Here is an 18,299-nt window from a genome sequence, read left to right on the forward strand (position 1 = left end):
GATGAAAAAGTACAAGAAAAATTGGTTTATTTTCGTGTGAACTTGCCCTTTAAGTCAGTGTACGTTATTTTGACGAATTTATAAATTGTTTGAATTATTTTTCGGGTCCCTCAATGATCACATGGAAACTAAATTAAAGCGAAAAAAACTTTCTGTCAAAAGTTGATTGTACGATTCCGACCATATCACGAGCAAGTGTCAATGAATCACTGTCACATAGTGATGATACCAGGTGTTCACAAAAGGTGAGAGTAAGGATTCCTGCCCCGCCAGTGACAGACACAATCCCCTATGTTGAGATCCATTTTCATTGTGTGCAGATTATGTTATTTCACGCAGAGCTACAATTCATAAAATATGTGTGTGTCTTGTAAGGTACAGTGCTGCAGACACCAAGAGAACTCTTTTGAAATAGTCAATCAATGTACTAACAATTTGCTACTGAGCAATTTAGCAATTCCCGGCCTTCACCATTGCCAACACCTCCCTCATGCAGCATCAGCCATCCTGTATTACAGAAACTTACGAAAAGAAACCGCAAAAGCAGATTGTTATCAAAGACCATAAGACAAGGTTTCAATGAAAAAGGTTTATTTTAGTGAGCATAGAGATAAACAGTACATACATCAGAGGGAAATCATTCACAAATCACCTGGACAACACAAGATGGAATAACTTTCCTCTGATTCTTCAACTATTTCTGCAAATCCCAAAAGTGAACCTCCTGTTTACAAGGTGTAGATAGATTATGAAATGAAAAAGTGTCATTTATTAGTCTCACAAAATAAAACATTGCAAAAATATACCATTTAAACATGTATCTTTGTCAGTCATGCATTTTTAAGAGGCAGCTTATATTGATGATATATGGATAATATCTCTTAAATATACCATGGTAATAATTCAATAATAACCAAAGCATTTTATAGTTTTCTATCATGTTGACATGGTGTGTTTATTACTATTGCTATAAATACAAAATTCTTATTGAAATATTATGGACATGTTTCAATATCACTGATTCAATTGAACAACCTTACAAGTTGCATATGTTTACATAACTGTCTGGCAAATAAACATGTATGGTATTAGAGATGTATTTTACTTGTCAGATTTGTTTGCCTTGCATGGTAGATCTTCAAATGCATAATTAAAAAAACAAAGACAAGGCAATAAGTAATACAAATCCTTGCTCACAGTCTAGAATAAACAAGTAATTGTTTTTGTCATTGATGAAAGTAAATCTTGTTACCGCGAAACTGGCTCTTGTATGGTATTGCGATTTCTTGATGGGTCAAGGGAACTTCTTCGGAATCAGACCATTGTATCGGATGCCATGTCGTCTCACCATAAACCTCAAAACGGCATAACATTTTCACACTTATTGTGAGCTTTCTACTTGCACTGTGAGAAAAATGAATGTATATCTTAAAACACTAGTATTAACTAATTCTAAAATTGCGTTTTCCTCTTAAGACATTCGCACCTGCACCGTTGGAGATTTCGATCTTAGCTAAGATCGCGATCTTAACTCGAAGACGTTTTACAATCGCGCTGAGATAGTTTTTTTGCAAGTGAATATGGTGGTTGGAAAGTTGAATGTAGGCGCCTAGAACGATTGTAACTAAGAATACTCTGTGTTCAACATTTCATCGCCGACTAACCCGGCAATCTCACTTTCGGTTACACTCTCCATCCCAGAGTTCCTTGCGACTAAGCTACCGTAAACTGGGACCCGTCTCTGATATCACATGGGAATCGCAGTAGTAATACGTACAAGAAAACATTGATGCAGAGCATCAAAGTTCCCCGCAATATGTCATGCCTCACAAACGCATAATAATGATGTTACTGAAATGCATGAAGGCGCACAATTATATTAACCACAAATAAGAAAACTTTGTTGTGGAAAAAAATATTATATATTTTGAGTGTTGGGCAATACAGCTGATACATTTGCATAGGGTAGGTCTATTTAAGAGGTTTTCTTGTTTAACGCCCACTTAGCATTATTCCAGCTATTTGACGCTGGACTGTAAATAATCGAGTCTGGAACAGATAATCCAGTGATTGACACCAAGAGCATCGAACTACGCAATTGTAATATGATGTCATGCATCAACAAAATCGGCGAGCCTTTACTAGAAAAGTAATTATGATTATGATGAGTTGAGTTTCTTGGTCTTTTTCCTACTGTTTTTTGTCCAGTGTCAGTAACTGTTGTGGAATGTGGTTTACTTGTAACAGTGACTGGTGTGAGTTGATATGATGATGATTGGTATACTGTTAAGATGTATCATAACAATTCATCCATACTACTAAACAGAAGTGAAACTGCTTGTTCATTCGGATCAATCTGACCCAAACCATTCCGCTGATGAGAGTCAAATAATGCATACGAATCAAACTCCGTAAAAATTGCAATGGAGACATAATTAAAAGTTACCAAAAGTGACTGGGATATCATTATTGCTTGATGAAATGATTCTAGAAAATTTGTTTCCCCCTGCTTCAATATTTGGAGCACCTGTGACGGGGCCATAAAACTTATCTGTTATGTAGACAATATCGCTTGAGGCAGCTGATTATGACCTTAATATCCCTCATAGCCTTCGGTGTTAACTATGTGACTGTGCCTTTATGCAACAGATTATCGAGGTCAGTGGAACACGGTAGAGACGCAAATATAGATTTGAGCCCTGGGACACAAAATATATGATAGCGACCAGAGCTACGGCTGTACATTGAATTCCATTAAACGGTTGGAAAATACTACAGCCTTGGTGTAAATTCGCCTACACACTACTCCGATTTTAATTTGACTTTGCTACCAAACGTTTCACATGTGGCTATGTGCGGTGCATTGATTATAACAACACATGGGGGACTGGGTTAATTCAAAATACGGACTATAACTATTCCAAATATTTCCAGTGAACATGAACATCCAAACGACCAAAAGTGTGGTATGTAGAATGTGGAATTCAGCCGTATTACATATAATTTGAGAAGTCGTCGTTGTTCATGAATAGGCATATTCAGAACATATTTTATAATATACCGCTGTTATTTACGATGTCCGGAGTACAGTTCTTTTGTATACACTGTGCAAACGACCATCAGAAAATTAGTCCTTGAGGAAAAAAGGACATCGGATTACAGATGAATGGTTTAATAATGTCAGCTAATGACCAGAAACGGTCAGATGCATAAATTAACTACATAAAGACGATTTTGAAGTATCTGTTATTGCTGGAAAAGAATATCATCGACATTTCATACACATGATTTGTATGTTTCGTTTCGGTAACTGCGTGGCTTGAAACCAACATGTCGACATACATCAGTGTTCGAAATACCTGCCTGCCCGACCGTCCGAGACGGGTTGATTTCAACTCGGGCTGCCAGATTTTCAAATCCCCCTGCCCGACGGTCGGGTTATATTTCATATGTGACAATATTCTAAATATTTCCCGATGATAATCATTGATTCACATGTAAAGATGAATGATAAAATGTAACCGAAAAGAAATCCCGTTAGCTTATCCTGAGAAACATATGATTATAGTGGGCAGGCAGGTTTTGGTCAGGGCTGGCAAGTATTTCAGCTAGCCAGTCCTGTGGTCTGGCTGAATTTTTTTGGAGTTTCATGCCCTGCATACATGCTATAAAATTAACCTCTCCCGTATACTTCCCCGGCCTGAAGGCGGGGAATTATTTGGGGACGACGCGCATAGGGAGCCGGGAACTTGAATCTCATCACTGCCGGGTGGTTCGGCTATTTCCGTCAAGCGCTCTCTGTTGGCAGATTGTTAGACTGGTTCCCGGATCCTCCGCTTGGTGTCGCTGCACTTGTTCCGCTTTTCAATCAAAGTCTGTCGCGGAACGAACGGGAACCAGTCTAGCAGATTGTAAACCCGGCGGCCGATTCGATGACGTCATCATTCGATTCCATTGTGACGTAAAGCGATAACGGCACGACATGACGTCATGTCCTCTGAATGAAAACAATATGGATGCGCTTTGATGTAAACACCTAAAAAAGTCCGGAATCTTGTTGAAGGTGTCGAGCAACCTAAACATTATGAATATGTGACCATGGATATACGCTAAATATGAATCTTTCCAAAGGGAAGCGCAATTCTCCCGCCGGATCCCCTAAATCGAAATGGGGAACCGCTATTTCAGGGGTAAGTAAGAATAAAATGACAGATGATATAATACAGAATTTGGGGCCAATTAGGATAGCATTTATTCAACATATTTCAAATTATGCAACCAAGCCTTGGCAGTAGAATGTACTTTGGAGGTCCCTATATGTATGCGCTGTAGGGAATAAGATCTAGGCTACATATTCTTTTGAAATTGATGAAATGAAAATGAGCTGCATGTGAATGGTGTCATTTGAAGAGAAGGCGTTTTTACTCCCTTCTCTTTAGTATTGAACACCATGGGGATTCTGATCTCTGGATTGTATGGTCAATGGGCCAATTATTTACAGTTATTGAAGGGACAGAACGGTATAGTACATGTCTCCTCTAGGCTCTATACACAAATCATTCCATAGTACCCCTCACATTAGCCTTTTTCAATTTGACCCGCGAAAATCCAAGTTAGACTTGCCGACGGTACAGATGCATTATACCGGACACCAATTTCTTTGATGCTACTAATAAAGTATTTTGTATCTACTTTGGTAATTAAAGATTTCATTTACTTACGAAATCATTTTATTCAGATCGATGCGCATGATGACAATGAATGGATTGTCTGGTCCAGACACGAGTAAGGGGAGGCTGTTCTTACTTTAGTAAACTTACAACTTTTAAGAATCAGTTTTAACTTAAGTTAATATAAACCATAACATTACTTTCGAAAGCATATAATTCAAACGGCTGTGTGTGTGGATTTAAATGTGTCCGTGAGTTTAGGCACGTATCGCAGGACCCACGAACAAATACGTTTAAATTAGAGAGAGTAGGCGGATTCTCACCTTTGTATTGGAGTAATGCAAACATCGTGGCATCATAAAGGTTCAGAGCATCACTGATAAAAAGTACTTGATTTCGAAAGATAATCATGATGTGTGTAGATCTTCAACAATACATATTTAGGATCTAAACATATTAGGGTTAATATTGTATAAACCTTTTCAAGCCGTCAATCTGATGAGCACCTTTAGAATACAGTACCACAACTTCTCGTGAGGGCGGCCTCTGCCGTAGGTCACATGAGCTACCGACTGAGCTACGTCCACACTGTGAAACAAAGTGCAAATTTACCTAGTCATGCCAACGACATTACGGGACTGAACGAAAAGGGTCGAATAGGTGACGGACCCTTACGAAGGTTACGGGTAGGCATGGTGTCTCGTGACTTTAGTCTATCGACACTTACGAATGATTCCGATGCCATTTGGCACACTCGTCCCATTCCGTAATCTACAAGATACCGAGTGGCGAGGAATGATCCGATATGGCGCGAACTGAAAACGGCTCCAGGCGTCAGACGTCAGACGTCGCACTCGCGAGTACGCATGAATGACGTGTTATTTAATAATTCGTCGGGTGGATTTTGTGACAGAAAAGTGTGGTAGGGAACACTGTAAGGATGATGTTGACAATAGTAAGGAACGAGGGAGGCATGTGCATGGCTAGTGACGACACAACGGTGAGTTCGCTTTTGAATCAGTACTGAAAAAATGTAGCCGGTGAAAGTGGCTTGTGTGAATGTTCCAGGACAGTTTCCAGTAGCCAAAGTATTCGACACAAAACCATTTCATTCTTTTTACTCGATGTTTTTGTGTGAAGAATATTAGAAGAAACTAAACGGGTAGCGATACCGAACCCTAGTTATGGTGAAGGGATGATTGATCGTGAAGGGGATCAAAGGGCTAAGGACAGAATTCGGGTAATCTAATATGGCCACTAAACGGGTACCTAACCCCTATAATGATCGAAAAGGGGTGATTGATCGTAAAGGGGATCTAAGGGCTAAGGATAGAGTTCGGGGTAACCTACCCTAACACTAGCGATATTTGGATGTGTTCAGCGCCAATATTATATCCCTAATAAACTACATTCTTGTGCTTAATAATGAAAATTAATGCACCGAAAAAATAATATTTGTATATTAGTATTTATAACAATTTTAGCCACTTCAATTGCGAGAAAAACGAAATAAATAATATATAAAAAATAAAAGTGCTTTATGCCGCATAAGTGCCGCCTCAGGCTATATTCAGTTAAAAAATATTCAAAACTCTCCACCGCGCTTGGCGTATTCAATGACATTGCGTCTAGAGATGATAGATCACCGGGAGGAGCTTATGCACACTCAATGACCCCTGACGTCACAGGGCATTGTTTCGCCGGTGTGACTGGCAACAAAATACTACAAATTACGTCATAGGGTATTGTCACGTGTTAGAAAAGTTTGTGGTACTGTAGTTTGTGGTAAAGGTAGGCCGACGACTTTACTAATCAGTTGTTGTCCTATCGTCACTAACTAAAAATGGCGGGGTATTAATCAGATATACCTTTATTGTCAGCTTCCTGTATGAGAGAAATACTGATAGGCATTCAGCTACAGCACATTGACGAACACAATGAATTTTAAACCTCTGTAGGATTCGAACCTGTAACCTCTTGATTTTTAGTTCGTCACGCTACCACCTGTGCCATGGAGATCGTTATTGCCACGAATGTCAGTTTCCCTAGTCACTATTAGCTTTGTCTATTTGTACATTTTTATGTTAATATTGTAGCAGGTGCGTTGTAAGTCCTGGTAGTGCGTGTGTTATGCAAGTGCCTGTAAATCTGATTTTCACATCTAATTTCAATATTTACTATACATCTCATCCATATTTGATTTATAGCCTGATGAAATGCACTTTATTAAACATGTTTAAGGTCCACACTTGTTTGGATTATGGGGATGTCGTGTTTAGGTGGTGTTAGGCTATGAGACGATAGCTCATTTCACTTTTGTTTAGGACACGTGAAGATCCGGGTTAGAACAGGTCTTCAGCAACCTATGCTTACCGTAAAAAGCGACTAACGGGATCGAGTGGTCAGGCTCGCTTGGTTGATGCATGTCATCGAATACCAGTTGCGTGGATCGATGCCCATGTCTGTCACTGGATTGTCTGTTCCAAATTCGATTACTTACAGACCGCCGTCATATAGCTGTAAATGTGCCGAGTGCGGCGCTGAACAACAAACAGACATATGTTAAGACCCTAAACGTGTTTCGATTGAACACCAAATGTGTATACCATTTAGGATTGAAACACAGGATTCCTAAACATATCATTATACATTCTTAAAACAGTTTTTACAGTGTGGTTGAAGTAGTGAATTATACGAATTTAATAAGTAATATTTACTCATCTTTAGCATCTTCGTGAAATCTGCCAGGTAGGATAGTAAATTCGCTTTTTACTAACCTCCTGGCCGCAGTTACTAATTAAGTTAACTAGGCTTTTTTCTCAGTGTATGCACTGTATCTAAACATGTATACATTTTTACGATAATACACAATGACATGCATTTGGGGGCCTACCTTTAGAATGCAGCACCACTCCTAAACGCGTTTAGCTCAAGACGTGTCTTGTATGTGTTTTCATTCTAAGAAGATTTTGTACATAGATGCCGTTTTTAATTTCTTAATTTCTCGTGTATGCAATCGCATTGCTGTGGATCTATAATAATATTAGTTTCTCTATGCGGTTGTCCACCTCTCAAATGTCCGGATATCTCGAAGTTGCAAGACGGTCCGGGTCCGAAAGTATTTCAAAAAGTGTCGGCCTACCTTTAGAATACAGTACCACAAAATTTTCTAACACGTGACAATACCCTATGACGTAATATGTAGTATTTTGTTGCCAGTCACACCGGCGAAACAATGCCCTGTGACGTCAGGGGTCATCGAGTGTGCATAAGCCCCTCCCAGTGATCTATCATCTCTAGACGCAATGTCATTGAATACGCCCAGCGGTGTTGAGAGTTTTGAATATTTGTTTACTAAATATAGCCTGCGGCGGCGCATTTTATAGCATGCGCTAGTTTACGAAAGCACTTTTATTTGTTATATATTATTTATTTATTTTTTCTCTTAATTCAAGTGGCTAAAATGGTTATAAATGGGAACTAATATACAATCCGAAGGTCGCGAGTTCGCGTCCGACGGATTCTTACAAAAAAATGGTTGCTTGTCTTTGAGACATGTGATCAACGGCAGAGATCGTCCTCACAAAAAGTTGTGGTACTGTATTTTAAAAGCGCTCCAAAGTGTCTAACTAGCAAAAACGAGTTGTAATAAAACGGTATCTAAAAGGGACGCAATGGGACTTTTTAGAACGAGTTGAAAATGTGCATGGTGCAGCGGGCTTCATCTATGTTCCTAGGTGCGCCGCGTGTCAGATGGTCGACAGAGCGTGTTCAAAACTGTTCTTGTGGAGATCGACCCGTTCATGGAGCGCTTCACAATGGCCGGTCGCATGCCTGGGGATGACGAAAAGGACCCACTGGCATGTGCCATCATCTTCACTAAAAGGTGAAACCCAACCACTGTAGAAATACGTATTATTGGGGGAAAACCCCTCACCCAAGTTATGAAGGTTTATACTTTGACTTCCTTCAACGAGTCATATTGGTCATATCACATGTTTTCTTCAATTGGTTATGCTAATTCCATACCTGCCTCTAGAGTGAGACAGCCTGTTAATTGTCGATATGTAACTATGTTTTCGGTTTATCATTTGGAGCAGTTAGCTGCAGAGACCTGCTTAGGCAAAATTAGATTTAGTGGTTATCAGAGATACATATATACGATCCTAAAGAACATGATGTATGATCTAATAACTTGTTTCCACGCCTACAAATTTGACTTTGAGTCTTGTCAGACCACAGGATTGTCTGGATAGCCATCCACTAGTGAAATTAACCAAAGTAACTACAAGGGAAATATGTAAACATTTATATCTGTTCCGAATCCCAATTCCATGGTATTGTTTTGATGACTCTTGTCTTTATTATTATACTTCATTGTGAAAGACTAAGTTATCCGAAGTTGAGAAAAGTGATATTTTCATTGCGTAAGTGTCTCGCCCGTACACAAACTGTTGACTTCATTTCTACCACAGGGGCGTGCAACGCAAAAAATAGCAGCTACAAGAAATATGGTCACACCCAGTGTCAGTATACTATATAAAAGGAAAGGGGGGTAACGAGACCAACTCACTTTCGAAGTTCGTTCGAGGACGAATTCAACAATGTCCACTGTAAATACCACTATCAAACGTTTCACTGATTTCAAACCAATACATTTAGCGACACAATGAGACATAGATGAGGAAAATCGAAGAGTACTTTTGGAGCTTACGTCTTCAGAAGCTCAAATTATCGTGATTTTTCGATTCCGAGCCAAAATCCTTGCTCAGATTTTGTACCGCTAACTTACCGATTTTTTTGTATATTGGATCGTGTGCACAAATACCACGCGCAAAAACACATTGAATCGATGGCACCTGTCAGTCCGCCATCATCATTCTTTCCGCGTCGTATAATCCTGATGGTATAATGAGTTTACGTACATTTATTCGACTCAGTAAGCCCTTTGACGTGATAGACGACCTTGGCCTTGACATATCCCGCACTGAAAAAAAGCAAGCGATCTGATTGGCTATAAAAAACATATTTTTTTTCCCTCTCCCATTATCTGCTAAATGAATGGCGCGACTTTTTTCAGTTACAGATGGTTTCTCATTTAACCCGTCATTCGAGACTGTTCGTTTCGCAAAATGCCATTTTTGTTAATTGGCTAGCTTGTATTCTTTCGCTTCCAACAGCGGTCTCGTAGATTTCAAGAATATGTTTCGTTGAAGATGTTTTTGCATATAAACATATCAAAATGTATGATAAAGGATTTCATGACCTCAGATACTTTTTGTTACTTTTGTTTATGTATTTTAAATTTTGCAAACACGGAACTACCTTTTAAGTTGCAATTACGAAGGATGGTGAAACGTCACTGCCTTGCAAGATAAAAAGTATTTCAAGGTGTTACAGTTGTAATGAAATAACTTCATTTTCCTGTAGATAACTACACATACAGTATATTATAAATAGGATATTCCATGAGTCTCGTGAAATATCACGTTTCACTCATCTCGTGACGGGGGAAAGAAGATATTTTCAAACAAAGACAAACATGATATTTTACGCGACACATAGAATATCCTCTGTATATGTAGTAGTTCGTGCATATTTTACATTGGATTTGTTACGTAAATCACTGAACGGCGATTTCTCCATTAGAGTTGAAAGTATTTCAGACGTTTATAATGGGCTTAAGTTTTAATGGTATTATAACGTTCTTGTCAGTTGTTAAAGACTGACCTTTTGACAGCCTTGGGATGTGATCCTGGCATTTTATTGAAAAAAAGACAGGTTAAAAATGAAGCAATATTCTGCCACCAAAATAAAAGTAGTGAGTTAACACTTTTTCGACGAGGTACAGTTTTGATTTTTCAAAATTATTTATATATATATTTTCGGCTGATAATTTAATTCCTTCTTTTACATAAAACATTCCTTAGATGTACTACAATCAAATGATTGTACTTGTCTTCGCGTGTTTCGCCTATTTGAAAGTGGTAGAGGTTTAAGATATGCATTAATTCTGGTTTGCCTTATTAAGCTGGCAATCCCTGACAGAACTGAAATACAGTTCAAATTCACTCAATCACTCCTACTCCCGTTCAGGTTTTGGGCGGAGTTGGTGATAGACCCCTCCTCCAGCTTCTACTACTACTGGTCCATGTTCCTGACAGTGGCTGTATACTACAACCTCATCGTCATCATTCTGCGGGCGGTCTTCACCGAACTGAGGGAGAGCGCATACATGCCATTTTGGTTTGCATTCGACTACTTCTTTGACCTCACCTACATCCTGGACAGTGTCGTCAAGAGCAGATTAGGTGTGTACTGTGTCGTTATGAAACTCTTTCACTTACAATTTATTCATTGTCTTATTTAAGAAATAAACAACGAGTGGGAGTTGTTTATCGTACAATAAAACACTGCAGGGAGAATAAACCGCGAGGGGCGTAGATACAATAGGTATTTCTCTAGTTGCAATTTATCAAACTCACAATTCCTAAATCACGAGGCTAATTTTAGTAAAACAAATATTGAAAACTCAAACTCTCAACATTGCTGTCCTTATTCAATAACAATGTGTGTAGGGGTGATAATTTGTTGTATACTTTTTATAGTGTTATTTGAAACGGCAGGCTATGCGACTATATACTGAAGACGTGGGCTAGATGAGATTGGGTCCACAATAAGTTTATCAAACTTGAAATGCACCACACACAAATACACATCACATTGTTGTATTCTGGGGAAAGTATTTATTATGTGATGCCATTAACAACTATTTTAGGCAAAGCATATGTACATTAAACTACATCTGCAAATAATGTACAACGAAAATATCGCCATTTTCGCATTTTACCAATTCCCTATTCTCAATGTAATTATTTATTCGAATAACGGGCAGCTGCATGGGAAGTTTAATTACAAAACTATGCGGTGTCTGCTCTTTGTCCAAACACCAATAATCATTCCGAAAAGATTATAATTATTTATATTCGTTTTCGAAACGTAAGTGAGTGAGTGAGTTAAAATTTAACGTCGCATCGGCATTATCGCAGCCATATAGCGACGTAAAGACTCTGAACCGAACCTCCATGTTGGATAGTGTTGCAAAATTACGATTCTTTTACGTCAATCAAGATGTCTATCACATCACATGTAGTTCACTCTCAGTTACGATACATATATCCCTGAATTGCCAGAAAATGTAAACAAAGCAAACTGCTAGTATTAAATGCTAACATTTTCTACTATTTCGAGAGATTCAGTCGTCAATGTGTTGCATACATTAGCTCAGATTATTGCGAATATGCATGGGACGATAATCGTAATAAGAATTGCTAAATTAACAGTTAGATAGTTATTTGGAAAAATCAACAGAAATTGTTCCACCTGACGCCAATGACTGACGCAAAATCACGCGCACTGACGACGGTATTGGACTGCCTTTCCACATAGTATCAAGACAAAATAAACGTAAACACAAATAGAACATGTTGATTTCAGACTGATTCAGATTGCTCAGCTTACATCATTCATTTATGTATATGCGATCCCTGCATCACGGAAAAACCTACTTTGAACATGCCGCGTACTGCTGTCGGTGAACTAGCTGTGTTACCGGTAGTGATGTCATCTTATACTACAGTATACATCAACATCGATGTACATATTTATTATTTTCTTTGAGGTGCGGGTGATAGTACACAACACATTCAGTTCCTGAAGTAGTTCACTCTTTCCATATTGAATTATAATTTGAATATCTCTTGAATAAAGTTTCACCCAGCACAAAAAAAATCACTGCTGCAAAATGGATACATATTGAGGCTATCAATTACTGTTACATATTATCAAAAATGACATAGAATTTATGAAAAGTTTGATAAATTGCTATTTGTTAGAACAGTAGTATAGGTAATGGGGGTTCTGGCTCACTTCCACTGGAGCCGGATTCATATACCTATACTGCTACTACAGGGGGGATTTTTTATGCGTAAATGATGATGTGATTCAATGATAGTCATGAGATTAAGTTAAATTGGCTCCAGCTCACCACCACCTGGAGCCAATGATATAAATTTTTATAGGTAATAGGGGTTCTGGACCACTTCCACTGGAGCCAGATTTATTACCTATACTGCTACTACAGGGGGGATTTTTTATGCCAAAATGATTATGCGATTTAACGATAGTCATAAGATGTATTAAACGAAACATCAATATTAATTAATAATGAATAAAATTTACTATAGCCCACGAGGATATTGGAAAGGTATAGGAGCAATAAAAAAATTAGCCACCGCGGCTAAGGTATCTAAAGATGTGGCCAAGGATTGGTTAAAGAAACAAGCGATGTGGCAAATATATTTACCGGCACCGCGTTATATACCGAGCAAGAATTTTTACGACGAATGAAGTTCATCAGGCTGACCTCTTGTTTCTTCCCCACGATAAGGTAAAACGCAAAACGTATAAATACGCTTTAACCGTAGTGGATGTGGCTAGTCGATACAAAGAGGCTGAGCCATTAACCTCGAAAGATTCAACAGAAGTAGCTAATGCACTGACTCGCATATATAAACGCGGACCGCTAAAATGGCCTAAGCTATTTCAAGTAGATCCCGGTCGCGAGTTTATGGGATCGGTAACTAAACTGTTAACAAAGAACGATGTTGAAATCGTCCGTGGTGAAAGAGAGGCCCACCGCAGTCAAGCTATCGTCGAAAGATTTAACCGGACATTAGCGGAACGTTTGTTTGGCTATCAGTATGGGATCGAAATGAAATCCGAGCGATTGAGATCAACCGAATGGGTGACACTATTATCAGCCGTTGTATCAGCGCTGAATAATGAAGTAACGAGATTAATAGGGAAGAAACCATCCGATGCTATTAAAATGAAATCCGTGACTTCCGAATCTTCAGCACCGAGGAGAGGCAAAGAACGAAAACTTCCGGATAGAGTAAGGGTAAGATATTTATACCAGGCCGGTGAACTCGAAGGAGGCCTACGTCGCGCAACCGATCCCATATGGTCCCTTAAGACGTATAACATTAGTCGATTGGTTACGAAAGAAGGAGAGCCTATTCTTTATTATCTTCAAGATGGACCGGGTAGGGCATTTGTAAGAGAAGAGTTGTTCATAGTTCCCGACGGTACGGTATTACCACCATAGCCATAAGCATAGGTAGATACACCATCATTATCAATCCATCTCTTTGTATCTAAGGGGGATAATGATGTCTTGTTCATTCTTAATCCATATATCCTATGATTGTAACTTCTTAAAGAGTTCATCTCGTGTTTGAACGTTCTACCGTTAAATAATGATTCTTTATACTGTTCGTGCTTGATATGCTTTTTTACAACATACTTCTTAACGCCCTTAGCTTTTCTTATCTCTCCATTATCGGACTTCTTAATAGAATACATCTTAGGTCTTAATCCTACATACTCCGCTATAGGGGTCCCAGCACATTCATCCTTCATCTTACCTAACACCTTTTTATTTACAACGCTGTGCAGTGGATTATCTTTTGGATAATCGCTCGTGTCGTACATATCTATTTTTTTCTGCCATATCTTTATACACATCCTCGGTTTGTATTTCCATCAACAAAGAATCTGTGTCGGTATATAACACCTCACATCTATCGCCGTATTGCTTCTTAAGTTCGTTGTAATAAAAGTCATACATTAAGTGTTTTGACAAGTCGAGAATACTCATACCGACGTACACCGGTCTGTTGAATTTTATATTACTCTTCTGCATATGCAACGCGGCTAAGTCGTTATCGAATATCTTGCTTCTGTTAAAAGCCGGACTGGCTATAAGTTTCCTGAGTCTTTCTTCCTCATTAGATCTGACTAATTTAACATCAACACGCTTCCTTAGATTCTCCATAGTTTTACCAAATACTGAGTTATTCATGAGCTTATATATATTCTTTTCGAAATCGCTGGTAGCTATCTTTCTTAAATCTGTGTTCAACCTTATATAGGGCTCCATCCAAGGGCTTTGATCAAACTTTAGAACTCTGTGTATTTTCTTAAGTTTCATACCTAACGATAGATACAACTGGAGATTTCTGTAGTGAACTATATATTTTGTCTTATCCATCAAATTTGGTACAAGTTTTTCTACGTTAGCTAATCTACTATTACCCATCAAGGAGCGTAGATATTCCGACATCCAATCTTTATTAACAATTAATCTTTCGGGAGCTAGCGGATAACTGTTATGATCTTTATGTAACGAACTTGGATATTCCAAGTCAACTTCTAGTATGTACCCTTTATTCTCATCATTATTATGGATATTATCGATATTATCGACCCATTCAAAACCACCCGTGGGTAAAGGTTGACTCATAGCCCATCCGTACAAATTGTTAGCGTCGAGATATAATATGTGCGTGTCGGGTTTACTGGGATCGTATCCTTCCACTAATTTATTATTAGCCTTAGAATACCTTTTAGCTGCCATCGATATACCACCTCTTAATCCTTTCTCAATAAACAAGTGCATATCGTAATCTGTGAGTAATTTTAGTTCTACGCCGGTCTTCTTCAACAATGCATCCCACGATAGTCCGGGACTGGAATAGTACCATGCCGGGTCCAAGCCGTATTGTTTGAAACATGTCTTTCTAAATATCTCGAATATATCGGCGAGTAACAGTACATCGGTTTTTAAGTACAGATCGTGATAATCGCCTAAATTCTTACAACCTAATTTATCCCACACCGTCAGAGCGTGTTCATAATCGGCATCTGTTATTCTAGATTCTGTTAAGTTACTATAGAATGATTCGAGGGGTGGTAATTTAGTTTCTTCGAATCTAGACCAATCATCCATATATTCGTAAGGATATACACCTTTTCTCAGCAACAAATGACGAGTTATCTTATCGGTATATTTATTTGTTATCGCAAAGTCATCGGGATTGTTCGCATTAGCTAAATTGTCCAGGGAAGATAACAGAAACTGTACGGAGTCTATGAATCTAAGCCCATTACTTTGCTTTATTCTAGATTTCCCATCCTTGTCCCTATAATGTATAGGTTTAGTCAACGAGAACGATATGTATTTTTCCATATTATTAGGAATGCAGTTAAACCGACGTCGGTCTTTGAGATAGCTTGCATAATGAGATGTGAATCGTATCCCCTAAGGTTGTGAAACACAACGGGGATGGGTATTGTTTGAGAATTCATTTTTAGTTTCAAGTTACACTCGTTATGAGCGGCTCCCCGATAATTACCGGTGACGTGACAATGATCTCTTACTGAATCCCCATCCAGGGGTTTATTACAAATGTGACAACTCGTTGACTTCTTATGGGCCCTCCAATCATCCCTCGTCATACACATGGGTTTCTTACACGATAATTTTTCCCTGATTATTCTCTCTTCATTTTGTAGATATTCTAGGAACTTTCCCGCTGCATCGGGACCTCTATAAATCACGGGCGGGTTTGTTTTCCCATCATACCTTACAACTATATATCCAAACCCACAAGGAATATGTTCTTGAGTTTTGTACGTAAAACTACTATCTTGATTAATATGGTTGGTATTTTCTATGGGTTTGATAAGCGCTTTGAAGTCGGCGTAAATTACGTACGGTACTGGCATTTGATTACAATAATGTTCAAATTTTAATATGTTTTTTCCCTCTTTAGGCATATCGATCCTGATAGCATTCTGTCCAACACCTCTACAGTCTTCTTTATGCGCTTCTAACAGATCTTGTCTGCTGTACCCATGCAGGCATCTTTCGCAGAAATATTTCTTTTCTTTATGTTTAGTTTGATCGTATAATAGCCTGTTTAAACTCTTTATCCACGTATAATGATATTTACCATCTTTTTCGATCAGAAATGAATTGATTCTGGGGATATTTTCCGGAGCGGAGCTTATCCTGTGTACAACAATTCCTTTAGCATGTCCGAAAACATTTACAGCTAAATTATTTTGCTTTTCCACCTTATCAATTTGCGATATTGGTGTAGGTTCGTCTATACCATCGAAGTTGAGTCCATCGTTTTGGGGATAGCTAGAAGGTCTATCGGATTTTTGTCTACGGGGAACAATGCAGATCTTATCATCATTCTTAAACAGTCATCGCATTTATTTTTTACGTTAATTATGGCTTTTTTCTTCTTATAATACGGGGGTAAATCTATATAAGATCCACCTTTGAAAGGCATATAATTCGCTATATCTAAATATAAACTATCGATTTTATCCACACCCCAACCAGAACCTCTATTAGTCCAGCGTTCTAAAGTTTCCTGTATTCTCTGAATTGATGTATCTATTGATGAGTTTATAGTATCGGATTCGGTTATAACTTCTTGATTGCTACGGAAATATGGTTCGGTATATTCGGTGCTATCGTCTGTGTTATTTTTACTCAATGACATTTTAATCGTCAGCTGGTATTTTATACTATGTAAATCATCTAATTCCTCGTTAATTTTACTCGATATGATGGGCTTAATATCGTTAACATCCATGTTGGAATTAATATCCATCTTCCAACCTCTTAGATATTTACCAACGCCGGCGGATGTGGGTACAAATATTAATTCTTGTTGTTTATTCTCAACATCATTATCATTATCATCATTATCAATATCAACATTATTATCGTCATTATTATCTAGTAAAGCGATCAATTCAGCTCTTCTCATTCGAGAATAACCTCTCAGCCCACTGTTTCTCGCTCGAACTTTGAGTTCTCTAACAGTCTGGGGTTTGTTGTATTCCAAACCGAGTAAATCAATCAATTCAGCTTTTCTCATACGAGAATATCCACGCAGTCCACTTTGCTTTGCCATAGCTTTTAACTCTCTGACAAAAACCATTGTGGTTGAATGGTATATGCAAAATGAGACAAATGTCTAATTGGTTGTTTTCATATATCTAAATACGTATTCTCCCCAACCTATTCCTCTCATTGATGTAATCTCTCTTCCTAGCATAAATAATCTGGTTCCTGACCCTATCAGCACCGTGTTTCTTGCATAAACAATAACGACCTTTGACCCCTATCCCTTTGACCCCTATCCCGCATTCAGAACACTTATAGTTTATGTGTCCGCGCCTGATGTAATAATTGTGTATACCGCAGTAAATTTGAACACAGCGTCAGTTACAAAGAGTAGTCTTACCCATGAGTGTAAACTTGCAGTTATTCATGGTATATACATCTATCATATCATTTGTCTAAATGCAAATCACATCTACACTAGGCGAGATATATTGATTAGGCTATTTATAGATCGCTCTAAACTAGGTCATAGCCACAGCTGTCATTCTGACTGATGCATAGCCACAGCTGTCACTGCGTATTCATGGTATAGCTGAAAATCAATACAGCAGATAACCCAATAATAATAAATGTGACCTCTCGGTTCTTTTGTTCCTCTGACGGTGTATAAAACTGACTCATTGTTGGTCTCGGTATTGGGTCGAGTTTTTTCCCAAAAACGAGGAAGTATTCGTGCATGGCATATTCGACATCCTTAAACGTTTGAATTGAATGTCCTTCCTTAATCAGTTGTTCATGAATAAAGTCTAATCTCTTCATTCTCTGCTGTGTATATTGCAACTGGGCTGCTTGGTATT

The 18,299-nt window shown here is 38.3% G+C and overlaps 1 protein-coding gene across 2 annotated transcripts in view; it reads left to right on the top strand.

Annotated features, from left to right (window-relative positions):
* Nucleotides 1-3,976: 3,976 nt before the first annotated feature.
* LOC124151842 (cyclic nucleotide-gated cation channel alpha-3-like) overlaps nucleotides 3,977-18,299 on the top strand; it is a 28,413-nt gene continuing 14,090 nt past the window's right edge. The window contains exons 1-3 of one of the 2 annotated variants that reach the window (XM_046524495.2): nucleotides 3,977-4,190; nucleotides 8,408-8,556; nucleotides 10,767-10,981. In XM_046524495.2, the coding sequence (XP_046380451.1) occupies nucleotides 4,116-4,190; nucleotides 8,408-8,556; nucleotides 10,767-10,981 (439 nt within the window). In that variant the 5' untranslated portion in view covers nucleotides 3,977-4,115. The remainder of the gene's footprint in view (nucleotides 4,191-8,407; nucleotides 8,557-10,766; nucleotides 10,982-18,299) is intronic. The other variant, XM_046524496.2, reaches the window with a different exon arrangement.

This window comes from Haliotis rufescens, unplaced genomic scaffold (assembly GCF_023055435.1).
Source record: "Haliotis rufescens isolate VD_foot unplaced genomic scaffold, xgHalRufe1.0.p SCAF_7, whole genome shotgun sequence".
NCBI classification, from domain to species: domain Eukaryota; kingdom Metazoa; phylum Mollusca; class Gastropoda; order Lepetellida; family Haliotidae; genus Haliotis; species Haliotis rufescens.